This window comes from Neovison vison, chromosome 10, assembly GCF_020171115.1.
Source record: "Neovison vison isolate M4711 chromosome 10, ASM_NN_V1, whole genome shotgun sequence".
Lineage (NCBI taxonomy): Eukaryota > Metazoa > Chordata > Mammalia > Carnivora > Mustelidae > Neogale > Neogale vison.
The window spans coordinates 33,274,609-33,298,927 of NC_058100.1; the positions used below are offsets into that span (position 1 = coordinate 33,274,609).

The 24,319-nt window shown below is 36.6% G+C and overlaps 1 protein-coding gene across 4 annotated transcripts in view; it reads right to left on the reverse strand.

Annotated features, from left to right (window-relative positions):
- Positions 1-24,319, reverse strand: part of KIFAP3 (kinesin associated protein 3) — a 177,108-nt gene that overhangs the window by 147,264 nt on the left and 5,525 nt on the right. For all 4 annotated transcript variants that reach the window (XM_044266941.1, XM_044266939.1, XM_044266942.1 and 1 more), the window contains exons 2-5: positions 11,849-11,980; positions 6,263-6,417; positions 3,184-3,239; positions 2,471-2,612 (exon numbers count right to left, since the gene is read on the reverse strand). In XM_044266941.1, coding sequence (XP_044122876.1) covers positions 2,471-2,612; positions 3,184-3,239; positions 6,263-6,417; positions 11,849-11,892 — 397 coding nt within the window. In that variant the 5' untranslated portion in view covers positions 11,893-11,980. The remainder of the gene's footprint in view (positions 1-2,470; positions 2,613-3,183; positions 3,240-6,262; positions 6,418-11,848; positions 11,981-24,319) is intronic.

The window sequence follows — 24,319 nt, forward strand, 5'->3', positions numbered from 1 at the left end:
ATAAGGAACCAGAAAAGACCTCAAATAGCCAGAGGAATGTAGAAAAAGAAAGCCAAAGTTGGTGACATCACAATTCCAGACAATTCAAGTTCTATTACAAAGCTGTCATCATCAAGACAGTATGGCACTGGCACAAAAACAGACACACAGATCAATGGAACAGAATAGAGAGCCCAGAAATAGACCCTCAACTCTATGGTCAACTAATCTTCAACAAAACAGGAAAATATGTCCAATGGAAAAAAGACAGTCTCTTCAACAAATGGTGTTGGGAAAATTGGACAGCCACATGCAGAAGAATGAAACTGGACCATTTTCTTATACCACACACACAAAAATAGACTCAAAATGGGTGAAAGACCTCAATGTGAGACAGGAATCCATCAAAATCCTTGAGGAGAACACAGGCAGCAACCTCTTCCACCTCAGCCACAGCAACTTCTTCCTAGAAACATTGCCAAAGGCAAGGGAAGCAAGGGCAAAAATGAACTATTGGGACTTCATCAAGATCAAAAGCTTTTGCACAGCAAAGGAAACCGTCAACAAAACCAAAAGACAACTGACAGAATGGGAGAAGATATTTGCAAATGACATATCAGATAAAGGGCTAGTATCCAAAATCTATAAAGAAGTTATCAAACTCAACACCCAAAGAACAAAGAATCCAATCAAGAAATGGGCAGAGGACATGAAAAGACATTTCTGCAAAGAAGACATCCAGATGGCCAACAGACACATGAAAAAGTGCTCCACATCACTCGGCATCAGGGAAATACAAATCAAAACCACAATGAGTTACCACCTCACACCAGTCAGAATGGCTAAAATTAACAAGTCAGGAAATAATAGATGCTGGCGAGAATGCAGAGAAAGGGGAACCCTCCAACACTATTGGTAGGAATGCAAGCTGGGGCAGCCACTCTGGAAAACAGCATGGAGGTTCCTGAAAAAGTTTAAAACAGAGCTACCCTATGACCCAGCAATCACACTACTGGGTATTTTCCCTGAAGATACAAATTTTAGTGATCCGAAGGTGCACATGCACCCGAATATTTACAGCAGCAATGTCCACAATAGCCAAACTATGGAAAGAACCTAGATGTGCATCAACCGATGAACTGATAAAGGAGATGTGGTGTATATATACACAATGGAATACTATGCAGCCTCCAAAAGAAATGAAATCTTGCCATTTGCAAGGACGTGGATGGAACTAGAGGGTATTAAGCTGAGCAAAATATGTCAATCAGAGAAAGATAATTATCATATGATCTCCCTGATATGAGGAATTTGTGAGGCAAATTGGGGTTTTGGGGGGTAGGGAAGGAAAAAATGAAACAAGATGGGATCGGGAGGGAGACAAACCATAACTCTTAATCTCACAAAACAAACTGAAGGCTGGTGGGGGGAGAGGGGGATGGAGAGGGTGGTTGGGTGATGGATATTGGGGAGGGTAAGTGCTACAGTGAGTGCTGTGAAGTGTGTAAACCTGGCAATTCACAGACCTGTAACCCTGGGGCTAATAATACATTAAATATTTTTAAAAACTAAAATAAAAAAAATATGAGTTGTACTAAGGAGGGTATTTATAGCATGAAGAACTGGGTATTACATATAAACAATGAATCTTGGATCAGTGCATCAAAAACTAATGACATACTGAATGGTGATTAACATAATTATATATATAACATATATATAATACATATGAGTTGCATAATTTTAAAAATACATATTACCAATATTGGCATATTGGTAACAACCTAGGACTTCCTAGACAGTTCTTTGTATACATTCTCCAAGCTATAAAGTACAGGTGTGTACTGTATGGCCTCCATAAGAGAAGCATGAAAATAGACAAAAATGTTTTCTCTGTCACGTGTTGGAAAATCAGAGAATTATGACATCTTCCAGATTTTATTTTTGGCAGAAGTATAGTCAGAACACCATGTATTTAAAGTAATTCAATAATGATATTACTGAGAAAAAAGATTTTATGAGCATCATATCTCCTTTTTCTTTATTGCCTAGCACATCTAATGAAAGGAAAGCATCAAATACAATCTAAATAAATTTATAAGGATTAATATATATTTTTGCTGTGCTACAGAAAGAAAACTAATTTTGGAACTCTAACCAATTTAATAAAAGCATATACATATGTGTGTAAATGTCAGAAGTTTGATATTGTATCCTAAACAAAAGGATAAAAGTCGTCCAGAGCACAAGAACGAGAAGATACAATATCACTGATACTTTATTTTTGATGTTTAAATTAAATGATTTCTGAATTCTTCAGAGCATATTTAAATGTTATGCTCTTAAGTAAAAAATTTTTCATAAAAAGGTCTGGGAAACAAATGCATTCCTAACTTTGGTATAATTATAGCTTTCTCCTCTACTACAATAGACTTAAAAACCATATTATACAACAATTTTTCTATTTTTAATATTTATAGATATAAATCACCATTCAGTAGTAGTTCTTCCAAGTTATCAGGATTTCGAGCAAGCTGCAGGATCAAAGCAGAACCCCGAACTTTGTCAGGAATATCTTCATACAATAACTCAATGTATTCATCCATGTCATTAATGTTAGCAACTTCATCAATCTGAAAGAAAGGAAGAGGAATTACTCCAAAAGAACAATATTTAACAAAGTCACTGTTAAAAGAATCATACTTTATGGTCAATATATTGCCCTTTTAATAACAGGTAAGTTTTCAAAGGACTCATAGTAGCCACCCTCTTGTAGAGGGGAAAATTAGACCTTTGGGTGCTAGGACTCCAATACAAAAGTAGTTATAAACCACATGAAAATAAACCAAATGAAAACCACATAAAAACCAATTTACCCAAACTCTAAAACTGGCCTATTAATATAGCATCTCAAATTTAATGCAAAATAATTTATATCTACTTCAATAGGTTAAATACTATTTCAAAATGTAAGGCAATAATATTTAAAACATTTCAAAACTTATCAAAATAAATTATGTCTAAAAACACAACACTACTTTTGCCTGTATGAAATATTAAATATCTACATCTTCCAGGTACTTCTAACTTGAGTAATTTTTAAAATTTCCATACCTATTTACTGTTACTGTATGAATTATTGATAGGAAAAGGCAACAACCTTACAATCAATCAGTTCTCCAGTAGATCAGAATATGGTCTTACCTCCATTCCTTCAAAAGGAGGTGGATCTTTAGGCTTGCTTGATTTTTCCTTTTTTTCTGTAAAAAGATTTTGTTTTTAATGAGAAGAACTGGGTTTTAGAGTTTCTGGGTAATTTTTATTTTCAGCAGCTGAGTTTAATTATATATGAGCTGGGGATCTTAAAATTGAATAGTTTATGGATTTTTTTTCCAAGAGATTAAAAAAAAATGTTCATCTATAATCCAGCTGTTCTAATGAGGATATGAAGGATATAAATGAATAAAATCTATAAATGATCCCAAAGTCATAATTTCATTTCCTTCCACATTAACTTTTTGGGTATGTAAATAGCCAGACTTGCCAACAGCAAGCAAAATAATCCCTTCCTAATTCACATTTAAGGTGGGAGGAGGAAACTCAATAAGGCAAAGGTACATTAATGGGTTGACTAATATAAAAACTGAAATAAAATCACTTAGAGTAATGAACCACATAAATAAGTATTACTGATTCGTTTCTTTCTTTTTTTTTTTTTTTTTTTACTGATTCGTTTCAATCACTTTTAGTGTGCAAGGTTTTTGGCTCTGAAATAGTGAATACCACATAAAAAAGTTAAAAAAGAAAAATGGAATCTTTTTTAAAAATAAGTGTGTATTTAACATAGTAACAGTATTTCATATATGTCTTCAAACATTAATATCTATATAAACAGATTAATTTGGATGGATTTATCCATGTATATTGACATAAAAATTTCCTCATATTCCTTTAATTTGGGGGGAAGAAGATGAGAAGATTAATTTACTTTGAAACTCGGTTAAAGGGTTTTATTAGTGAAGTTATTTTAATATAAATGCATTCAGGATTATATTAATAAGGCATTATGAAAAATCTATTTTAACTATACTATACAACTCAAAATAAGTACACATACATCTTACTAGAGTAAAGTATTTCCTTTGCTCACTTTGAACTTATTTACCTTATCGAAGAAGTTATCTCCCTCATTTAAAAAGATCTTAACCAGAATATTGTGTAATGAAACATTTAATAAAAATTCTTTTTGGATTTCACTTACTTGTGAAGCATAACAAATAGCATGGAAGACAAGTAAAGATGGAGAGGAGAAGGGAGTTGAGGGTAATTGGAAGGGGAGGTGAACCATGAGAGACTATGGGCTCTGAAAAACAACCTGAGGGTTTTGAAGGGGCAGGGGTGGGAGGTTGGGGGAACCACGTGGTGGGTATTAGAGAGGGCACGGATTGCATGGAGCACTGGGTGTGGTACGAAAACAACTAATACTGTTACGCTGAAAAGAAATAAAAAATTAAGAAAAATTCTTCTTTTTTTTTTTTTTAAAGATTTTATTTAATTTGACAGAGAGAAATCACAAGTAGATGGAGAGGCAGGCAGAGAGAGAGAGAGGGAAGCAGGCTCCCTACTGAGCAGAGAGCCCGATGCGGGACTCGATCCCAGGACCCTGAGATCATTTGACCTGAGCCAAAGGCAGTGGCCTAACCCACTGAGCCACCCAGGGGCCCAAGAAAAATTCTTCTTGATAGTATTTTCCTTATAGCACTTACTATGAATAATTAACAATTATACATTGAATGCCAGTGATGTAGTTGGATGCAATCAAGTTCCAACTGCTTATTTTTGCTTTTATTTTTTTTAATTTTATTTTTTTCAATTTATTTATTTTCAGAAAAACAGTATTCATTATTTTTTCACTACACCCAGTGCTCCATGCAATCCGTGCCCTCTATAATACCCACCACCTGGTACCCCAACCTCCCACCCCCCTGCCACTTCCAACCCCTCAGATTGTTTTTCAGAGTCCATAGTCTCTCATGGTTCACCTCCCCTTCCAATTTACCCAAATTCCCTTCTCCTCTCTAACACCCCTTGTCCTCCATGATATTTGTTATGCTCCACAAATAAGTGAAACCATATGATAATTGACTCTCTCTGCTTGACTTATTTCACTCAGCATAATCTCTTCCAGTCCCGTCCATGTTACTACAAAAGTTGGGTATTCATCCTTTCTGATGGAGGCATAATACTCCATAATGTATATGGACCATATCTTCCTTATCCATTCATCCGTTGAAGGGCATCTTGGTTTGCTTTTAAATAAATTTATAATCACTTAACTCATTTGAAAATATATACTGATCACAGATATTATATTCATGGTTAACTAATAAAAGTATATATTATACACAGGACATTTTATTTGCTGTGGACAGAGAGAAAAGATTGAATAATTTGAAAAATGTCCAAATTTTCTCTTACTTTTTTCTACTTAGTATAATCTTTAGCATTTACAAATTATTTCAAAGACATAATATTTTAGAACTCACAATGGTGAAAGAAATACATGTAAACTTTAATCAGTACTATGAAGCAGAATATGCATTCAATAATCTTAAATGGCTCTCCACTGAAATGTCTGTATTTTTATTTTATTTCATTTTTGCTTTACATTATTTGATGTCTTCTAAAGATGATCAATTGCTTAGCTCTAATATTTTAATGGTTTGTTTCTTTATGAGGACACGAAAGATAGGAGAATGTCAACAAGGAAGACATTAAGAATGAAAAAGCAGTATTTTCCTAAGAAAGAGTCATAAAATTTGTATCTTTAGGGTAGTCTAAAATATATCACACATATTTTAACATTTAAATACCTGAGTAACCCATTCAAATTATAAATTGTCAAGAAGAAATTTAGAATATATAAATCTAGTTGGAATAAACAGGTTTTTCTGCCCCAAATTCTCTTTTATTACTCTAGAGTCAGTATTACAGACATTTGCTTTCCATTCCCTATTTCAGCACATGCGTACACATACCTAAACATGCACACGTAGCACAGTGTGAAACAGAAACAGATCATTTTGTGTGGAAGCGTCCCGCATAGAGCCTTGTGTGCAGGAAACTAATAGGTTTATTCTTTCATTCACTTACTTATTTATAGCACTGGGAAAACAAAATAAAGCAATAACAACAAACATACACCTATCATTCAAAAATCAAAAGCACAAACTATAGTCAAACAACTCTGGTTATGCATTAAAAAGTGAGGAATTCTAAGTACCTTTTCCTGACAACGAGTCACGGCGATTCTGTAAGTAGTACAACAGCTGCTCCACCTCATTTAACTTCGAGGGATGAATAAGTTTACATTCTTCAACCACCTTCCGTGCCAGGGAAGCTATATCTGTGTTGGCATTGAGACTCTTAAGACGGATGCTGTAAGCATAGCAGAATTTTCCAACTCAGGTAACATCATAGGGAGTGGTAACTTACAAACTACTTCTTTTTTTTTTAAAAGATTTTATTTATTTATTTTACAGAGAGAAATCACAAGTAGATGGAGAGGCAGGCAGAGAGAGAGAGAGAGAGGGAAGCAGGCTCCCTGCTGAGCAGAGAGCCCGATGTGGGACTCGATCCCAGGACCCTGAGATCATGACCTGAGCCGAAGGCAGCGGCTTAACCCACTGAGCCACCCAGGCGCCCCTACAAACTACTTCTTTTAAATAGTTTACAAAGCAGTTAAGTGTACTTGACACAGACTCTTTCAGTAAAATATTATAAAGTATTAGATATAATTAGGCTGAGAAAAATGCAAAGAAATTATTTTTTTTGGACAGGACAAATGAGATAACAAAAGAACACTAACATCTCTATCTGATTGTTCTAGGCAGGAGAACATATTCAGGGATCTTGTTTTAAAACAGTCTTTCTGGCAATATACATAAACTCTTTAGTCATTATTGGATGTGAGAATCCATACTGCCAAAAATGAGTAACTTTCTTGACCATACTCACAACCATTTTTTTTTTAAAGATTTTGTTTATTTATTTGACAGAGATCACAAGTAGGCAGAGAGGCAGGCAGAGAGAGAGGAGGAAGCAGGCTCCCAGCTGAGCAGAGAGCCCGATGCAGGGCTCGATCCCAGCCGAGCCCTGGGACCATGACTCAAGCCGAAGGCAGAAGCCTAACCCACTAAGCCACCCAGGCACCCCCATTTTTTTTTTTTAAGGAGTGAAACACACAGTATCAGTATACTCAGATTCAGTTGTTCAGGTGGAACAATTGCCGATGTACACAGATTTGTGGTACCAGGGAGAGCCCTGAAGACATAAAATTAGGTTCAGGGTGAAACTCAACTGGTGACAAAAGACTCTTAAGACTCGTACAAGCAGATGCACCAATGCAAGGCTTATATTTAAAAAAGAGAAAATAAAAAAGTAGCCACTGTGTATTTCTTTTTGGTGAAGATGGCTAATTTTTGAAGAGTTATCACGGTATGAGATTAGAGGCAGGAGGACAGAGATCACCAAAGAAGTGTCTCATACTCAGCATCTGTGAAGTCATTATCTGGAGAGGGATGGAGGGATGGTCTCCTGAAGTTAAGTGCAGCGTCAGAGTTTACACATTATTCCCAGCTACGCAGTCACCCCCAAATCTGGTCCTCCAAAGATTCTACAAGTCACCTAATAAAGGTACCTTTAATAAATTCCACAAGACTTTAATAGGTTTCCCTTAATGCATAAATTTGATAGAGTGGCTTCTAATGTTTGCAACAACCTAGAAATAATGGGTCCATTTAAGTTTCCTTTAATCTATTTACATTTCTACCTTTTAAGTCTTATATACTATTTTATTTTTGTATAATTTTAGCCCCACATTAAGAAGGCACTCCATAGTGCCTTTGTTAAAACTGGTGAACCCATACTGGTACATTCTCACTAACTGAAGCTCACAGTTACATTAGGGTTCACTCTTTGTGCTGTTTGGTTCTCTGAGCTTTGGCATACTTTATGCCATGTATCCACCATTACAGTATCATACAAAATAGCTTTACTGTCCTAAAAATGCCCTGTGCTTCACCTATTCTCCTCTCCCCCATCCCTTAGACTCCTGACACCCTCTAATCTTTCTACTTCAGTTCTGCCTTTTCTAGAATGTCACATAGTTGGAATCACATAGTATGTGGTTTTTCTAGTCTGGCTTCTTTCACTTATATGCATTCATACAGTAAGGTACCTCAAATGTGTTTCCATAGCTTGACCGCGGATTTCTTTTTAGTGCTGAATCATACTCGGCCATATGAATGCACCATAATTTGTTTATTCATTGGCCTGTTGAAGGATATCTGGGGTGCTTCCAATTTTTGACAATTTTAAGTTTTCTATAAACATTCATGTACCAGTTTTTGTATGGACACTGTTTTCAACTCATTTGAGTTCATATCTAGGAACACAACTGCTAGATTACACATTAAGCCTATGTCTAGCTGTGTAAGAAACTGCCAAACCGTCATCCAAAGCGGCAGTACCATTTTATACTCCCACTAGCAAGGAATGAGCTCCTATTGCTCTATATCCTCACCAGCATTTTGGTGGATTTTACCTATTCTTTTTTTTTTTTTTTTAAGATTTTATTTATTTGACAGAGAGAGAGATCACAAGTAGGCAGAGAGGCAGGCAGAGAGAGGCGAGGAAGCAGGCTCCCTGCTGAGCAGAGAGCCCGATGCGGGGCTTGATCCCAGGACTCTGAGATCATGACCTGAGCAGAAGGCAGGGGATTAACCCACTGAGCCACCCAGGTGCCCAGGATTTTACCTATTCTAATAAGTGTGTAGTGGTCTTGTGATTTAATAAAGTAGATTTTTCTATCCTTTTTAGATCTACTTTCTACCAACAAATATAATAACAATCGGATTCATCTTCTTTCCATCAAAGGTAACAAATTTTCTTCTTTCAGTATATAGGTCTTTCTCCTAAATCCTTCCCTTCTTATAAAAGACAAAGAAGAGGATGCCTGAGTGGCTTAGTCATGTAAGTGTCTGCCCTCAGCTCAGGTCATGATCTGGGTATGCTGGGATTGAGTCCCGAATCAGGCTCCCTGCTCAACAGAGAGTCTGCTTCTCCCTCTCCCACTGTGCTTTCTCTTCCTCTCTCACTCTCTTTCAAATAAATAAATAAAATCATAAAAAAAAGAAAAGACGGGGCACCTGGGTGGCTCAGTGGCTTAAGGCCTCTGCCTTCAGCTCGGGTCATGATCCCAGGCGCCTTGGATCGAGCCCCACATCGGGCTCTCTGCTCAGTGGGGAGCCTGCTTCCTCCTCTCTCTCTCTCTGCCTACTTGTGATCTCTGTCTTCAAATAAATAAATAAAATCTTAAAAAAAAAAAGACAATGAAGAAGTAGATAGGGCTAGAACTTTCAGAAAACGTCAGCCCTATGCTTACTGATTATACCCACAGTAAAAAATCAGAACCTTCATTAAGCGGTCCATACATATGAAGAATACCAAAAAGTCACAAGAAAAATACCCATATTATTTTGGACCATAATCATCAGTATCTCATTAAGAAATCTTCAAAAAAACTTGGACTCTGTTGAAGATGGGCTTAAATATGCCTTTGCCTAATAAGGGAAAATGAAATATAGTACAAGTGATCTAGACTTGGGCCATAGCACTCACTACCCCAACTTAATGACACTTTCACTTCATATCTATCTCAGTTTATAAGAGTGTCCTTTCCAAAACCCTCATCCTCAGCTGCTGGCATTATTAAAACCTCCAGAACTCTATAAGCCACATTCTCCTTTTGGTCCTACAATGATTCCTTTCCAAAGCTTGTACAGCCACAGTTGAGTATCACAAGGTTGAATTACTCAGGTTTTTCCCTTACTGAAGTTTAAATCCACTTAGTCTAGCCACAGTTGGTAGTAACTCTTTCCAAGTGGTTGGCCCTCAGATGAACATATCCTTTGTCTAAAAAGCCCATGGATTTCCATGCAATAACAACATTCTTATTTAATTCTAGCTGAATGAGACTACTGACTGCATTCTTAAGAACTAAAAATGAAATCTCTCACCTGAAATGTGGATATCTGAGGTTCTAAAGGCAAAGACTTTGATCGGCTAGACTTTTTTGGGAAATCAAATTAGTAAGATCTCCAAGATTTTCACATGTTCTCAGAATGTACAAAACTTGGGCAGGATTCACAAACACATTAATGGAAGAGAGGAAGTCTAAGAGGACACAATGTAAGCATGTGTGTATGTCCATAAGTGTATTTTTCTTCAACTTAGTGAATTATCCAAGGGCTCAGTTATTCTGATGAAGTATCTGTATAATTTAGTCTCCTAATACACAAAAGAGAAGTCAGATTAGGGATCTTACTAACATATCAGGCAGCTTCCCTTTTCAGGTTGCTATACACCAAAATGTCTCCATGGCAGCACTATTAAAATTTGGAGCCAAATCACTGTCTGTGGCTATCTTGTGCACTGCAGGATGTTTAGTATCTAGTGGCCTCTATCCACTAGACTGGCAATAGGATCCCTCCAGTTACAACAACTAAAAATGTCTCCAGGCATTACCAAATGTTCTCTGGGGAAAAAAAATCACAACCAGTTGAGAGCCACTCTTATATACTTAAAGTGCTTTTCAGTATGCTACACCACCTGGATACAAACTAACACTTTTTTTAAACAGTTAAAATTCTTTTTACTTGGTTCCCAATCAAAAAATTTTTTTAATGGAGGGAGAAAAGAAGGTTAGGAGAGAATACTAGGTGATCTCATACCTTCTCTACTTCCACATGCTATAAAAGGAGGATAAGACAACTAGCAGCACAACTATACGCTAATGAGAAAGGCCATTTCCCAAGGGGCTCCTGAAATATTACAAAAGTGGGAAGGAAAGTAGGATGTCAGGAGATGTAAGCTCAATTAAGTAAGTCAGGAAATGCTCATTTTATTAATAACATCTTTCACAGGGCTAGACTTTAAAGGGGTGAATTCAAAGTACATGCCCCATGTGGGAATTCTGAAACTCATACTATTTTCTACAATTCCAAAAAAAAAAAAAAGAACACAGACAGGATCCTCTAAAATAGAAATTTCCTGAATTAAGCTAAAAGTCCCACATAAACATATCTTTTATTACCGATTTCACAAGTTGTAGTAGTTTTTTTTTTTTTTTAAGATTTTATTTATTTGACAGAGAGAGAGATCACAAGTAGGCAGAGTGAGGCGGAGTGGGGGAGGAAGCAGGCTGCCACTGAGCAGAGAGCCCGCTGCAGGGTTCGATGCAGGGCTCAATCCCAGGACCCTGAAATCATGACCTGAGCCAAAGGCAGAGGCTTAACCCACTGAGCCACCCAGGCACCCCACAAGTTGTAGTAGTTTATATTCTGTTATAGGATTTTTCTAAATGGGGTAAATTAGAAATGATACTTTTCAGCAAGTTCCCATTATGCTTATGTAAACCTGATCTTCTCTGGAATAAATATACTCTGTATTTATAGTGTAATATAGTCTTTGCTTCACTAAGATGAAGTATATTTAGTCATTTATTTTTTTTAAATTTTATTTATTTATTTATTTGTCAGAGAGAGAGGGAGAGAGAGCAAGCACAGGCAGACAGAGAGGCAGGCAGAGGCAGAGGGAGAAGCAGGCTCCCTGCAGAGCAAGGAGCCCGATGTGGGACTCGATCCCAGGACGCTGGCATCATGACCTGAGCCGAAGGCAGCTGCTCAACCAACTGAGCCACCCAGGCGTCCCAGATGAAGTATATTTAGAAGAATGTCATAACCATCTGTCATCTATGCAGGTATAAGGTTCACTACTTTCAAAACATACACAAATGAAGAAAACTTACATCTTTTGGCATTCCTTTCGTTCTCCCAACATGGGATCACCCATTTCTCCAAGAATGGTAGCTTCCACTTCATACTGAACAATGAGTGCTTTTTCTGATGGATGTACATCAATATTTCCTCCTTTAACTTTCCTATAATATAAAATAAAAATAGACATAGATTAAAAGCTCATAAAAGTTCATGGTTTTTATCCGGTTTCTAGTTCCAAAAGCATGTGGGTTAGACTAAATATGCATTTAAATTAGATTTTCTCTTGATTTGGACCAAGACATAGTCAGTCTTTTTCTTCAACTCTGTAAACTCTGTACTATACTTTTAACTCTTGATTTTGCAGAAAGTACCTTAATAAACAGCTATACCTGGGAAAAAATACATCTACACAAAGAATCATGCATAAAAGCAAGTCAATAAAATATACAACATGTTTTAGAGAGAATAACCTCAAAAATCAGCAATTCAAAAACAAAGATAGATGCCCCCAAATTTATTTTATTTTGTATTTTATTATATTTTATGATATATGTATATATGTATGTATGTATATGTATATTTTTTTTTAAGTAAGGATCCATGCTGGGCATGGAGCCCAATACAGGGCTTGAACTCAATGACACCGAGATGGAGACTTGAGCCAAGATCAAGATTTGGAGGCTTAACCTACTGAGTCACCCAGGCATCCCCCAAAATTTATATTAAAAAGAAATCAATCTGCCTAACAATTAGACTGTTAACTGTATCACAGAATGATAGAAAGAAATTATTTAAACGACAATATTTATCATGTACCATCTTACATAACTGTGTAAATTGTGGCATTAGTACCTAGTCATTCTTCAAATCACATTCAAATAACAAAAAAATTTATGGATTATGTTTTATAGTTATGCATCTCAAATTATAGTATCCCTAATAGTTCCCATAGAAAGTTCCTATATACATCATCCTCCCACCTTTTTTAATTTTTTTTTTAAGATTTTATTTATTTATTTATTTGACAGACAGAGATCACAAGTAGGTAGAGAGGCAGGCAGAGAGAGAGGGTGAAGCAGGCTTCCTACAGAGCAGAGAGCCTGATGCGGGGCTCGATCCCAGGACCCTGGGATCATGACCTGAGCTGAAGGCAGAGGCTTTAACCCACTGAGCCACCCAGGCGCCCCATCCTCCCACCTTTTTAAAGTTACAGGATGAATGTTTAATTATTGTAAACCAGTGATAAATTAACCACCACTTGCCACCTGGCCACATTAGAAGGTGACAAAATGGGATGTACTCAAAGAGATTAAGCAATAGAAACAAGATAAATTTCTTACTGTGCTCAGTTGGCTAGTGAGCATCTCAGCCTGATGAGAAGGAACATAATACAATAATGTCTTAAACTGATTCTAATAATCAGAAACTCAAAGCTTTTCCGTCCATTAAAAATAAATGGCTTATTATGCACATTTTCTACATGATTTTTAAAATGATCTTTTCATCCGAATTCTTTATGAAAACAAAAAAGGTAAGAACATGAATCTGTATTGGGACCATGACTACGAGTCCAGCCCAGAGACAGGGCAGGAAATCAAATACAACCCTAGGGTATACGTGGTCAGAAACTAAACTGATGGTAAGATGTACAGAGCAAGGCTGGTTAAGGAATGAAAGCAGCTAGAAACCAAGCAGGCCAGTAAAAATAATTAGGAAGTAAGATAAACACACATATACGAAATAGGATGGTATAGAGTCCAAAAGGTAAAATAAATGGATACAAGTTGAGGGCAACAATCAAAAGCTATAGAAATCACAGGACAAAAAAACTAAGAAGAGCTTAATAAAACAGAAAAGATTTACTATATATAACAAACACTACACAAACTATCTTAATTGTAAAGTAAACTAGTTATTTGCTTCCTGATGAAATGGAGAGCCATCACACTCATGAATTTCCTATACACAACGGGATAACCGCTATATCCAATTCCGTGAGGAGAACCACAAGGATAAAATGTAAGTGCAGATCCTAAGAGGAGTCTCTGACTACCACTTTCACAGTAGGTCCTCCACACATTCAGAGGTGAGAAGAAAGCATAACTGTCATCTTCTGGTCTGATATCTTGCCTTTCTCGAAGAACTCATACATATCAAAGAATCTCATCACTCCTTTCTAGCTTTTGTTTGATTTTTTGTGCCTATGTGTCTTATAATATAATTTAACATGAAATTGATAGTGATGTTAGATGTTTAAGTATCAAGAGAATGAGCTTCCAAATGCTTTCCCTGGAACCCATGTATTAGATTAAAAAATTATAACTGATTATTAGAATTATTTTCTATTTGAAGCATCTTATGGCACATATCAAAACTGCTGTTCTTTAACTGTAAATTTTTCAACTAATGGAGCCTTCTCAATCAGTAACAGCTCTGCTTTATTGTTTTATATGCATAAGGAAACTAGAACCTAAAATATGCTAAATTAATTGAGAAAAATTATTTTTTAGGTCAATGTGAAGTCTGTCCTTCACAGAGTGATGTAAAATACACCTTCTATAATTCCATGTAGTAACTGTCATTCTGGGGTACAATGTTCTTAATTAAAAATTTCTGAAGTACATCCTGATGTTTCCAGACTTTATGCAGTTGATGGCATCATCATGATCCTTAAAAGAGAAAATAAATGCTCACAATGCATTATGCATTCATCAATATTCTAGAAAAACAAATATTCATTAATCTTTATTGCTATCAAAAGGACTTATTACAAGTTACCATTCAAGGTGGTAGCATAGGAGGATTCTGAGCTCAAAATCCTCCCACAGACACATCAAATCTGTAGCTACATATGAAAAACTTTCCTCTGGGAAAGAAAACCTAAAAATTAGCTGCATGACTCCTACACATTAAGTGAATGAAAAAAAAAAATCCACACTGAAGTGGGAAGGAGATGCTGAGATACAATCTCACCACAAGCCCCATTCCTGCCACAGTGACCCACAATCAGGAGAGAACTCACAAACCTGAGCTTCAGCCTGAGGAGTGAAGGGTTTAAACCCATACCTAACACAACTTTGAAGACCGGCACCTGGGAGATGAGCCCTAAAATACCTAGCACTGAAAGCCAGCGGGGCTTGTGTCCATGAGTGCATGGCTACAGCGAACAGAGAAACCGTCCTTAAAGGGCTTATGTGTATGGACTCACCTACCCCAGAGCCCAGTGCAGAGGCAGATGACAGGTGCCCAGAATTTCTGTGAAACAGACTTATTTGCTTATCTTAAAAAGTTAACCTGTGGGTCAGGCAACTAATTTAGTATACATGTATGGGCCTAATGAAATACTTTCCAACGACAGAGGCCAGTGGGTACCATCTTTGCACTGTCCCTCTGCTTTGCTCCGGCTAACCAGTATCTCCCAGAAGGGAGCATGTAGCATGTACCATTGACTGGTGCCCTGATTTCTGCAGATGCTACCCAGGGGTTGCCTCTAGATCACTTGGCTCTGACGGTCATCAGGGCTTACACACGCAGGTCCCACGGCACTGTAACAAATGCAGAAAGAGTTCTTAACTGACTACCACCCCCAGGGCACAACAGAGCGCAGAAGTTTGAGGTACTCCGTCTATCTGTAAAAGAAGTCTATTAGCTTATCTTCATAGCTGTGGCCTGAAGGACAGGCTTCTAAATAAACATACATCAGACGACTGGCTGTAATCCTTACCAGGGACCTGGGAGGGCAGCTGTTACCTTCACATTCTCCTTCTGCTATGCTCCAGAGTGCCAGCATCCCCTGCGGAGGAGTTTGTATACTTGTCTGGTGCTCTGGTTTTTGTGGCTACCACCCAGGGCATTCCCCATGATTGCCTGGCTCTGGGGGCCAGCAAGGCTTGTGTTCATGATTTCAAAAAGATATCAGCAAAGAAACAGTTCTTAACGGGCTATTGCTCTAGAGATCAGCAAAAAGGGAGTAGAAACACCCATCTCCCAGTCTTCCCTCTGAAAGGTATATTGGCATACTTTAAAAGCTGTTGCCTGACTGGCTTCCAATCAGCCTGAATCTACATGCTGACTGAATTCTCCCTTTTAGGACACTGACAGATCTTAGCACACCTTCAACTACTGAGAGTCACTAGAAGTAAAGAAGACTGCTTGTACAATCACAAAGATTTGACAGACAAACAGGAGTTAGGGCAGGGCTAAACAACAAGATTCATCTCTTAGATGAGGCACAGAGATTCAAGGAAAATTGAAGAAACAGAGGAATATGTTCCAAACAAAAGAACAAGATAAGACCATAAAAAAAGACCTTATGAAATGGAGATAAATGCTCATTCTACCTGATAAAGAATTCAAAGTAATGGTCAATATGATGTTTACTGAGCTCAGAAGAATGGACGAAAAAAGTGAGAATTTTCAGTAGAGACAGGGAATATAAGAAAGTACCAAACAGAAGTCACAGAGCTGAAGAATAAAAATAACTGAGCTGAAAAATGCAACAGGGGGTATTCAACAGCAGACTAGATGAAGCAGAGGAAAGGATCAGTGAATTCAAACACAGGGAAATAGAACTAACCAATCAGAGAAGGAAAAAGAAAAAAAAAAAATGAAGGGACGCCTGGGTGCTCAGTGGGTAAAGCATCTGCCTTCAGCTCAGATCATGATCACAGGATCCTGGGATTGAGACCCACATCAGGCTCCCTGCTCAGCGGGGAGTCTGCTTCTCCCTTCTCCCTCTGCCTTTGCAACCCCACTCATGCTTGCTCTCTCTCTCACTCTCTCAAATAAATAAATAATGTTTTTTAAAAAGTTTATAAAAAGAGAAAAGGAAGGTTATTACATAATAATAATAATAATGGGGTCAATCCAACAAGAGAATATAAAATCTGTAAATATTTATGCACCCAACATAGAATCACCTAAATATATAAAGAAAATATTAGCAAATACAAGGGAGAAATAAACAGCAATACAATCGTAGTAGGGGAGTTTAATACCCCAGTTTCATAAATGGACAGATCATCCAGACAGAAAATCAATCAGGAAACACTGGTTTTAAAAGACACATTAGACCAGATGGTCTTAACAGACATAAACAGAACAGTCTATCCAAAAGCAACAGAATACACATGCTTCTCAAGCATACATGGAACTTTCTCTAAGACAGATCATATGTTAGGCCACAAAACAAGTTTTAATATATATAAAAATTGAAACATATCGAGCATCTTTTCTGACCATAATAACACTAGAATCAATTAAAAGAAGAAAACAGAAAAATTCACAAATGTGTGGAGATTAAAACATGTCACTGAACAATCAATGGGTCAAAGAAAAAAACAAAAGAGAACTCAAAAAATACGTTGAGACAAATGAAAATGGAAATACAACATACCAAATCAAAGGACACAGCAAATGCAGTTCAAAGAGGGAAGTTCATAGAGATAAATGTCTGCATTAAGGAAGAAGAAAGATCTCAAACAAACAAGCCAACTTTATACTTCAAGAAACTAGAAAAACAAAACAAAACGAAAACAGAGCCCAGGGGCACCTGGGTGATGCAGTTGGTTAAGTGTCTGACTCCTGGGTTTCTGCTCAGGTTGTGATCTCAGGGTCATGAGATTGAGCCTACACGTTGGGGTCTACACTCAGCTAGGAGTCTGCTGGAGATTCTCTCTCCCTCTCCTTCTGCCCCTCCCCCTGGTTTTCTCTAAAATAAATAAATCTTTAAAAAAAGAAAAAGAACAAGGCCCAAAGTTAATAGAAGAAAGGAAATAAAGAGCAAAGTGAAAATAAATGAAATACACCTTAAAGGGACAACAGAAAAGATAAATCAAACTATGAGATGGTTGACAAACCTTTAGCTAGATTTACCAGGAAAAAAAGAAAGAGGACTCAAATAAATAAAGTCGGAAACAAAACAGTAAACATTACAACAGATAACACAGAAATACAAGGATCACAAGCCTTAACAATTAATTATACACCAACAAACTGAACATATAAGTGGGAAAAATCCTAAAAAACATTCAACCTCCCAAGACTGAATCATAAAGAAACATAAAATATGAACAGACCAATTACTAGTAAGGGATTGGATCAGTAATCAAAAATGTCCCAACAAACAAAAGTCCAGACCCAACTTCACTGGTTAATGCTACCAAACATTCAAAAAATTAATACCAATCATTCTCAAACTCTTCCAAACAATATAACAGGAGGGAATATTTATGAACTGATTTTATGAGACCAGCATTACAGTAACCCCCAAACCAGACAAAGAAGCCACAAGAAAATTATAGACTAATACCTCTAAGGAACATAAATGCAGAAATCTTCAACAAAATACTAGCAAATGAAATTCAAGATTACATTAAAAGTATCATACACCATGATCAAGTGGAATGTAAGGATGCTTCAACAAATGCAAATCAATCAATATGATACGCTACACTAACAGAATGAAGTGTAAAAGTCCTATGATTATCTCCAATAGATGCAGAAACATTTGACAATATTCAACATCCATTTATGATAAAAACTGTCACCAAAATGAATATACAGGTAATGTGCCACAATACAATACTGTATATGATAAAGACACAGTTAACATACTTAACAGTGAAAAGCTAAAAGCTTTTCCTCAAAGACCAGGAAAAAGGCAAGGATGCCCACTCTCACCACTTCTATTCAACATAGTCCTAGAAGCACCATCCAGAGTTATTTGTCAAGAAAAAGAAGTAACAGGCACCCAAATCTGAAAGCAAGAAGTAAAACTGTCACTATTTGCAGATGACATGATATTATTATAGAGAAAATTCTAAGGACACCACAAAAAACTGTTAGAATAAACAAATTCAAGAAAAGCTGCAGGTTACAAAAACCAGTATTAAAAATCAGTTGCATTTCCATACATTAATGATGAACCTCTCAAGAGCAATTAAGAAAATAATCCCATTTATAATTACAACAAAAACAATAACATATCTAGAAATAAGTTTAACCAAGAAGGTAAAAGATCTTTACACTGAAAACTGTAAGATACTGATGAAAGAAACTGAACACAATACAAATAATGAATACATATTCTGTGCTTATGGACTGAAAGAATTAATACCAATAAAATGTCCATACCACCCAAAGAAATCTACAAATTCAACGCAATCCTGATCAAAATCCCAATGGCATTTTTTCACAGAAATTGAACAAATAATCCTAAAATGTGTATGGAACTACAAAAGACCCTGAATAACCAAAGCAATCTTGAGAAACAGCAACAAAGCCAGAGGCATCATATTACCAAGTTTCTTTCTTTCTTTTTTAAAAGATTTTTATCTATTTATTTGACAGAGAGAAAGAAAGAGCGTGCAAGCAGGGGGAGTAGCAGAGGGAGAGGGAGAAGCAGCCTCCCCGTGGAACAGAGAGCCTGTCATGGGGCTCCATGTCTGGATCCTGGGATTATGACCGAAGCCCAAGGCAGATGCTTAACAGACTGAATCACTCACGTGCCCCACATTTTCTGGTTTCAAACTATATTACAAAGTTAGAGTAATCAAAACTGTATGGTATTTGCATAAAAAGACATATCTATCAACAGAATACAGAGCCCAGAAATAAACCCACACATTTATGGCCAACTAATTTATAACAAAGGAGACAGGAATATACAATAGAGAAAGGATTGTCTCTTCAATAAATGTTTTTTTTTGGAAAATTGGATAGCTATATGCAAAAGAATGAAACTGGACTATTATCTTACACCATATACAAAAGTTAATTCAAAATGGATTAAAGAGTTGAATATAAGACCTATAACCATACAACTCCTAGAAGAAAATACAGGCATTAAGCTTCTTGCCCTAGGTGTTGGCAATTTTTTTTTATTTGATACCAAAAGCAAAGGCACAAAAACAAAAATAGATGATAAATGGGACTAAATCAAACTAAAAATATTCTGCTTAATAAAAGAAACAAAAACGAAAAGGTGACCTATTAAATGTGAGAATGTATTTGCCAATAGTATATCTGATAATGGGTTAATAGCCAAAGTATATAAAGACCTCTTAGAGCTCAACAGAAAAAAAAAAAAAAAGAATCCAATCTGATTAAAAAATTAGCAGAGGATCTGAATAGGTGTTTTTCCAAAGAAGACATACAGATGGCCAAAAGGTACATGAAAAGATGCTCAAAATCTCTAGTCATCAGTGAAATGCAAATCAAAACCCCAACGAGATATCACCTGTATCTGTTAGAACGGCTATTATCAAAAAGAAAAGAAATAGCAAGGGTTGGTAAGGATGTGGAGAAAAGGGAACCCTTATACACTATTAGAGGGAATTTAAATCAATGTAGCCACTATGGAAAAACTATAGAGGTTTCTTGAGAAACTGAACATAGAACCCGCAAACCCACTTCTGAGTATTTATCTGAAGCAAACAACACTTAGTCAAAAAGACAGACAGACCCTCATGTTCACTGCAGCATCATTTACAATAGCTAATACAGAGAAGCAACCCAAGTGTCCACTGATGGATAAACAGATGAAGAAAATGTGGTGAATGTATGTGTGTACATGTGTGAAATACTGCCGTTGTGACATGGATGGACTTTTATGGCATTATGCTATGTGAAATAAGTCAGAGAGAGAAAGAGAAATTCTGTATGATCTCACTTTTACATGAGATCTAAGAACAAAAAAACTCAAACTCACAGACACACAGAATAGATTGGTAGCTACCAAAGGTAGGGAGTACAGGTGGGCAAAACAGATGAAGGTGGTCAAAAGGTACAAAATAAGTCCTGGGGATATAATGTACAGCATTGTGACTATAGTTAATAATGTTGTGCTGTATACTTGGAAATTGCTATGAGAGTAAATCTTAAAACTTTTCATCACAAGAGGGGCGCCTGGGTGGCTCAGTGGGTTGAAGCCTCTGTCTTAGCCTCGGGTCATGATCTCAGGGTCCTGGGATCGAGTCCCGCGTGGGGCTCTCTGCTCAGTGGGGAGCCTGCTTCCCTTCCTCTCTCTCTGCCTGACTCTCTCCCTACTTGTGATCTCTGTCAAATAAATAAATAAAATCTTAAAAAAAAAAAAAAACTTTTCATCACAAGAAAAAAATTACTGTATGGTAATGGATGTTAACTAGACTTATTGTGGTGATCATTTCACAATATGCATGAATACATATAAATCACTATGATATGCACCTGAAACTAATACGTCAATTATAGCTCAATAAACAAATTTCAAATCAATAACCTGATTTTACACCTTAAGGAACCAGAAAAAGAATAAACTAAATCCCAGGCTTGTAGAAGGTAGGAAATAGTAAAGATGGAGGGATAAAAGAAATAGAGAATAGAGGAGTGCCTGGGTGACTCAGTCAGTTAAACGTCCAACTCTTGGTTTTAGCTAAGGTCCTTATTTCAGGATCATAAGAAGCCCTGTATTGGGCTCCATGCTGAGTGTGGAGCCTGCCTAAGATTCCCTCTTGTCCTCTCCCATTACTCCTCCCCTCGTGCTGTCTCTCCCTCTCTCTCTAAAACAAATAAATCTTTTTAAAAAATAGAGGAGAAGCAAAAGAGAAAATAAAATCCAAAGTTTCTTCTTTGAAGAACCCCCCAAACTGGCAAATCTCTAGTTAAATTAAGAAAAAAGAGAGAAGACTCAAATTACTAGAATTGGAAATTAAAGTGGAACACTACTAGTGACCTTACGCAGATAAAAGAATACTATAAATAATTGTAAGGCAACAATTAGATAACCTAGATGAAATGGATAAATTCCTAGAAATACACAAACTACATAATTAACTCATGATTTCAAAAGAAACAGAAATTCTGAATAGACCTATATAAGTAATGAGATTGAATCAGTGGTCAAAAACATCTCAACAAAGAAAAGTCCAGGATTAGACAGCTTCACTGGTGAGTTATAGCAAATATGCAAAGAAAAATTAACACTAATCCTTCTCAAACTCCTCTGAAAACTAGATAAGGATGGAATACTTCCCAACTCATTCTATGAGGTCAACATTACATCTGATACCAAAACATCTGGTTCATCTGACACCAAATTAAGACAAAGACACCACAAAAATAGAATATCTTTTATGAATACCCTTTATAAAGGGATAGTTCTTTTATGAATAAAGACGTAAAAGTCCTCAAAATACTAGCAGAGTATCAAGCAGCATATTATAAGGATTACAAGCTATGACTAAGTAGGTTCTATCCTAGGAATGCAAGGAAGTTATACATATGAAAACCAATCAGTGTAACACACCACATTAATAAAATAAAAAAGTACATGATCTTCCCAATTGATGCAGAAAAAGATTTGACAAAACCTAACACCTTTTCAAATAAAAGCATTTAATAAATTAGGAATACAAGAAAATTCAAATGATAAATTCAAGTTCATTATGACAAAGGGCATTTATGAAAAACCTACAGCTAATATTTATATTAAATGGGTAAAAGAATAAAAGCTTTCCCTTAAGAATAGGAGTAAGACAAGTATGCCCACTTTTAACGACCTCTATTCAATATAGTACTATAAGTTCAAGCCAGAGCACTGAGGTATGGAAAAAAATTAAAGCATCCGTATTGGAAAAGAAGAATGCTATCTCTATCTGCAGATGATACAAACTCGTATGTTAAGAACTGTTAAAGCTAATAAATTCAGCAGTTACAGAATACACTATCAACACACAGAAAATCTATTGTATTTCTATACACTAGTAATGAAAATTCCAAAAAGAAAGTTCAGAAAATAATCCCACTTACAATCAAAAAGAATAAAATACTAAAGAGGTGCCTGGGAAGCACAGTCAGTTAAGCGTCCGACTCTTGGTTGGCTCTGGTTGTGATCTCATGGTCTGGAGATGGAGACCCACGTTCGGTGAGATTCTCTCTCCCTCTCCCTCTGACCCTCCTGCTTGTGTGTGCGTGTGCTCTCTCTCCAAATAAATAAATCAATCTTTTTTTAAAAAAGAATAAAAATATTAATAAATTCAAGCACAGAGGTGCAGCATTTCCACAGTGAAAACTACGAAATGTTGCTGAAGAAATTGGTAAGAATTAAATAAGTGGGCAGACACCCTTTGTTCATAGATTAAATGACTTGATAGTGTTAAGATGGCAATATTCCCCAGAGTGATCTACAGATTCAATACAATCCCTATCAAAATCCCAAAGGCCTCTTTTACAGAAAAAGAAAAGGAACCCCAAAATTCATATGGTAATACAAGGGACCTCTGTAGCCAAAACAATCTTGAAAATGAACAAAGTTGGAAGACATGCTTTACAATTTCAAAATATACTATAAAGTTACAGTATTCAAAACAGTGACATACTAGCATAAAACCAGATATATAGATCAATGGAATAGAATTGAGTCAAGAAATAAGCCCTTACATCTACCATCTATTGATTTTCAACAAAGGTAGCAAGACCTTTCACTGGGGAAAGAATGATACCTTCAACAGATGTTGCCAGGACAACCAGATATCCCTATGCAAAAGAATGAAATTGGACCTTTACTTCATACTGCATAATTACCTCAAAATGGATCAAAAACATAAATTTTAGAGTTAAAATGATAAAACTCTTAGAAAACATAGAAGCAAATATTCGTGGCCTTGGATGTGACAATGGTTTCTTTTTTTTCTTTCTTATATTTTTACATTTTAATTTCTGTACAGTTAATATACAGTGTTATGTTAGTTTCAGGGTACAATAATATAATGACTCAACAATTCTGTACATCAGCCAGTGCTCACCATAAGTGTATTCTTTAATCCGATCAGCTATTCCACCCATCCCCTCAACCACTTCCCCTCTAGTAACCATGAGTTTGTTCTCTATATTAAAGTGTTTGTTTCTCAGGGGGGCACCTGGGTGGTTCAGTGGGTTAAAGCCTCTGCCTTCGGCTCAGGTCATGATCCCAGGGTCCTGGGATCAAGCCCCGCATCGGGTTCTCTGCTCAGTGGGGAGCCTGCTTCTCCCTCTCTCGCTGCCTGCCTCTCTGCCTACTTGCGATCTCTGTCTGTCAAATAAATAAATAAAATCTTTAAAAAAAAGTGTTTTGTTTCTCAGTTTGTCTCTCTCTCTCTCTTTTTTCCATTCATTTGTTGTTTCTTAAATTCCACATATGAGAGAAATCATATTATTTGTCTTTCTCTGACTGACTTATTTCACTTAACATAAGTCTCTCCAGATCCAACCACATTGTTGCAAAAGGCAAGATTTAATTCTTTTTTTTTTTTTTAAAGATTTTATTTATTTATTTGAGAGAGAGAGACAGTGAGAGAGAGAATGAGCGAGGAGAAGGTCAGAGAGCGAAGCAGACTCCCCATGGAGCTGGGAGCCTGATGTGGGACTCGATCCCGGGACTCCAGGATCACGCCCTGAGCCGGAGGCAGTCGTCCAACCAACTGCGCCACTCAGGCATCCCGATTTGATGGGTGAATATTTCAGTGTGTTTTGTGTGTGTACAC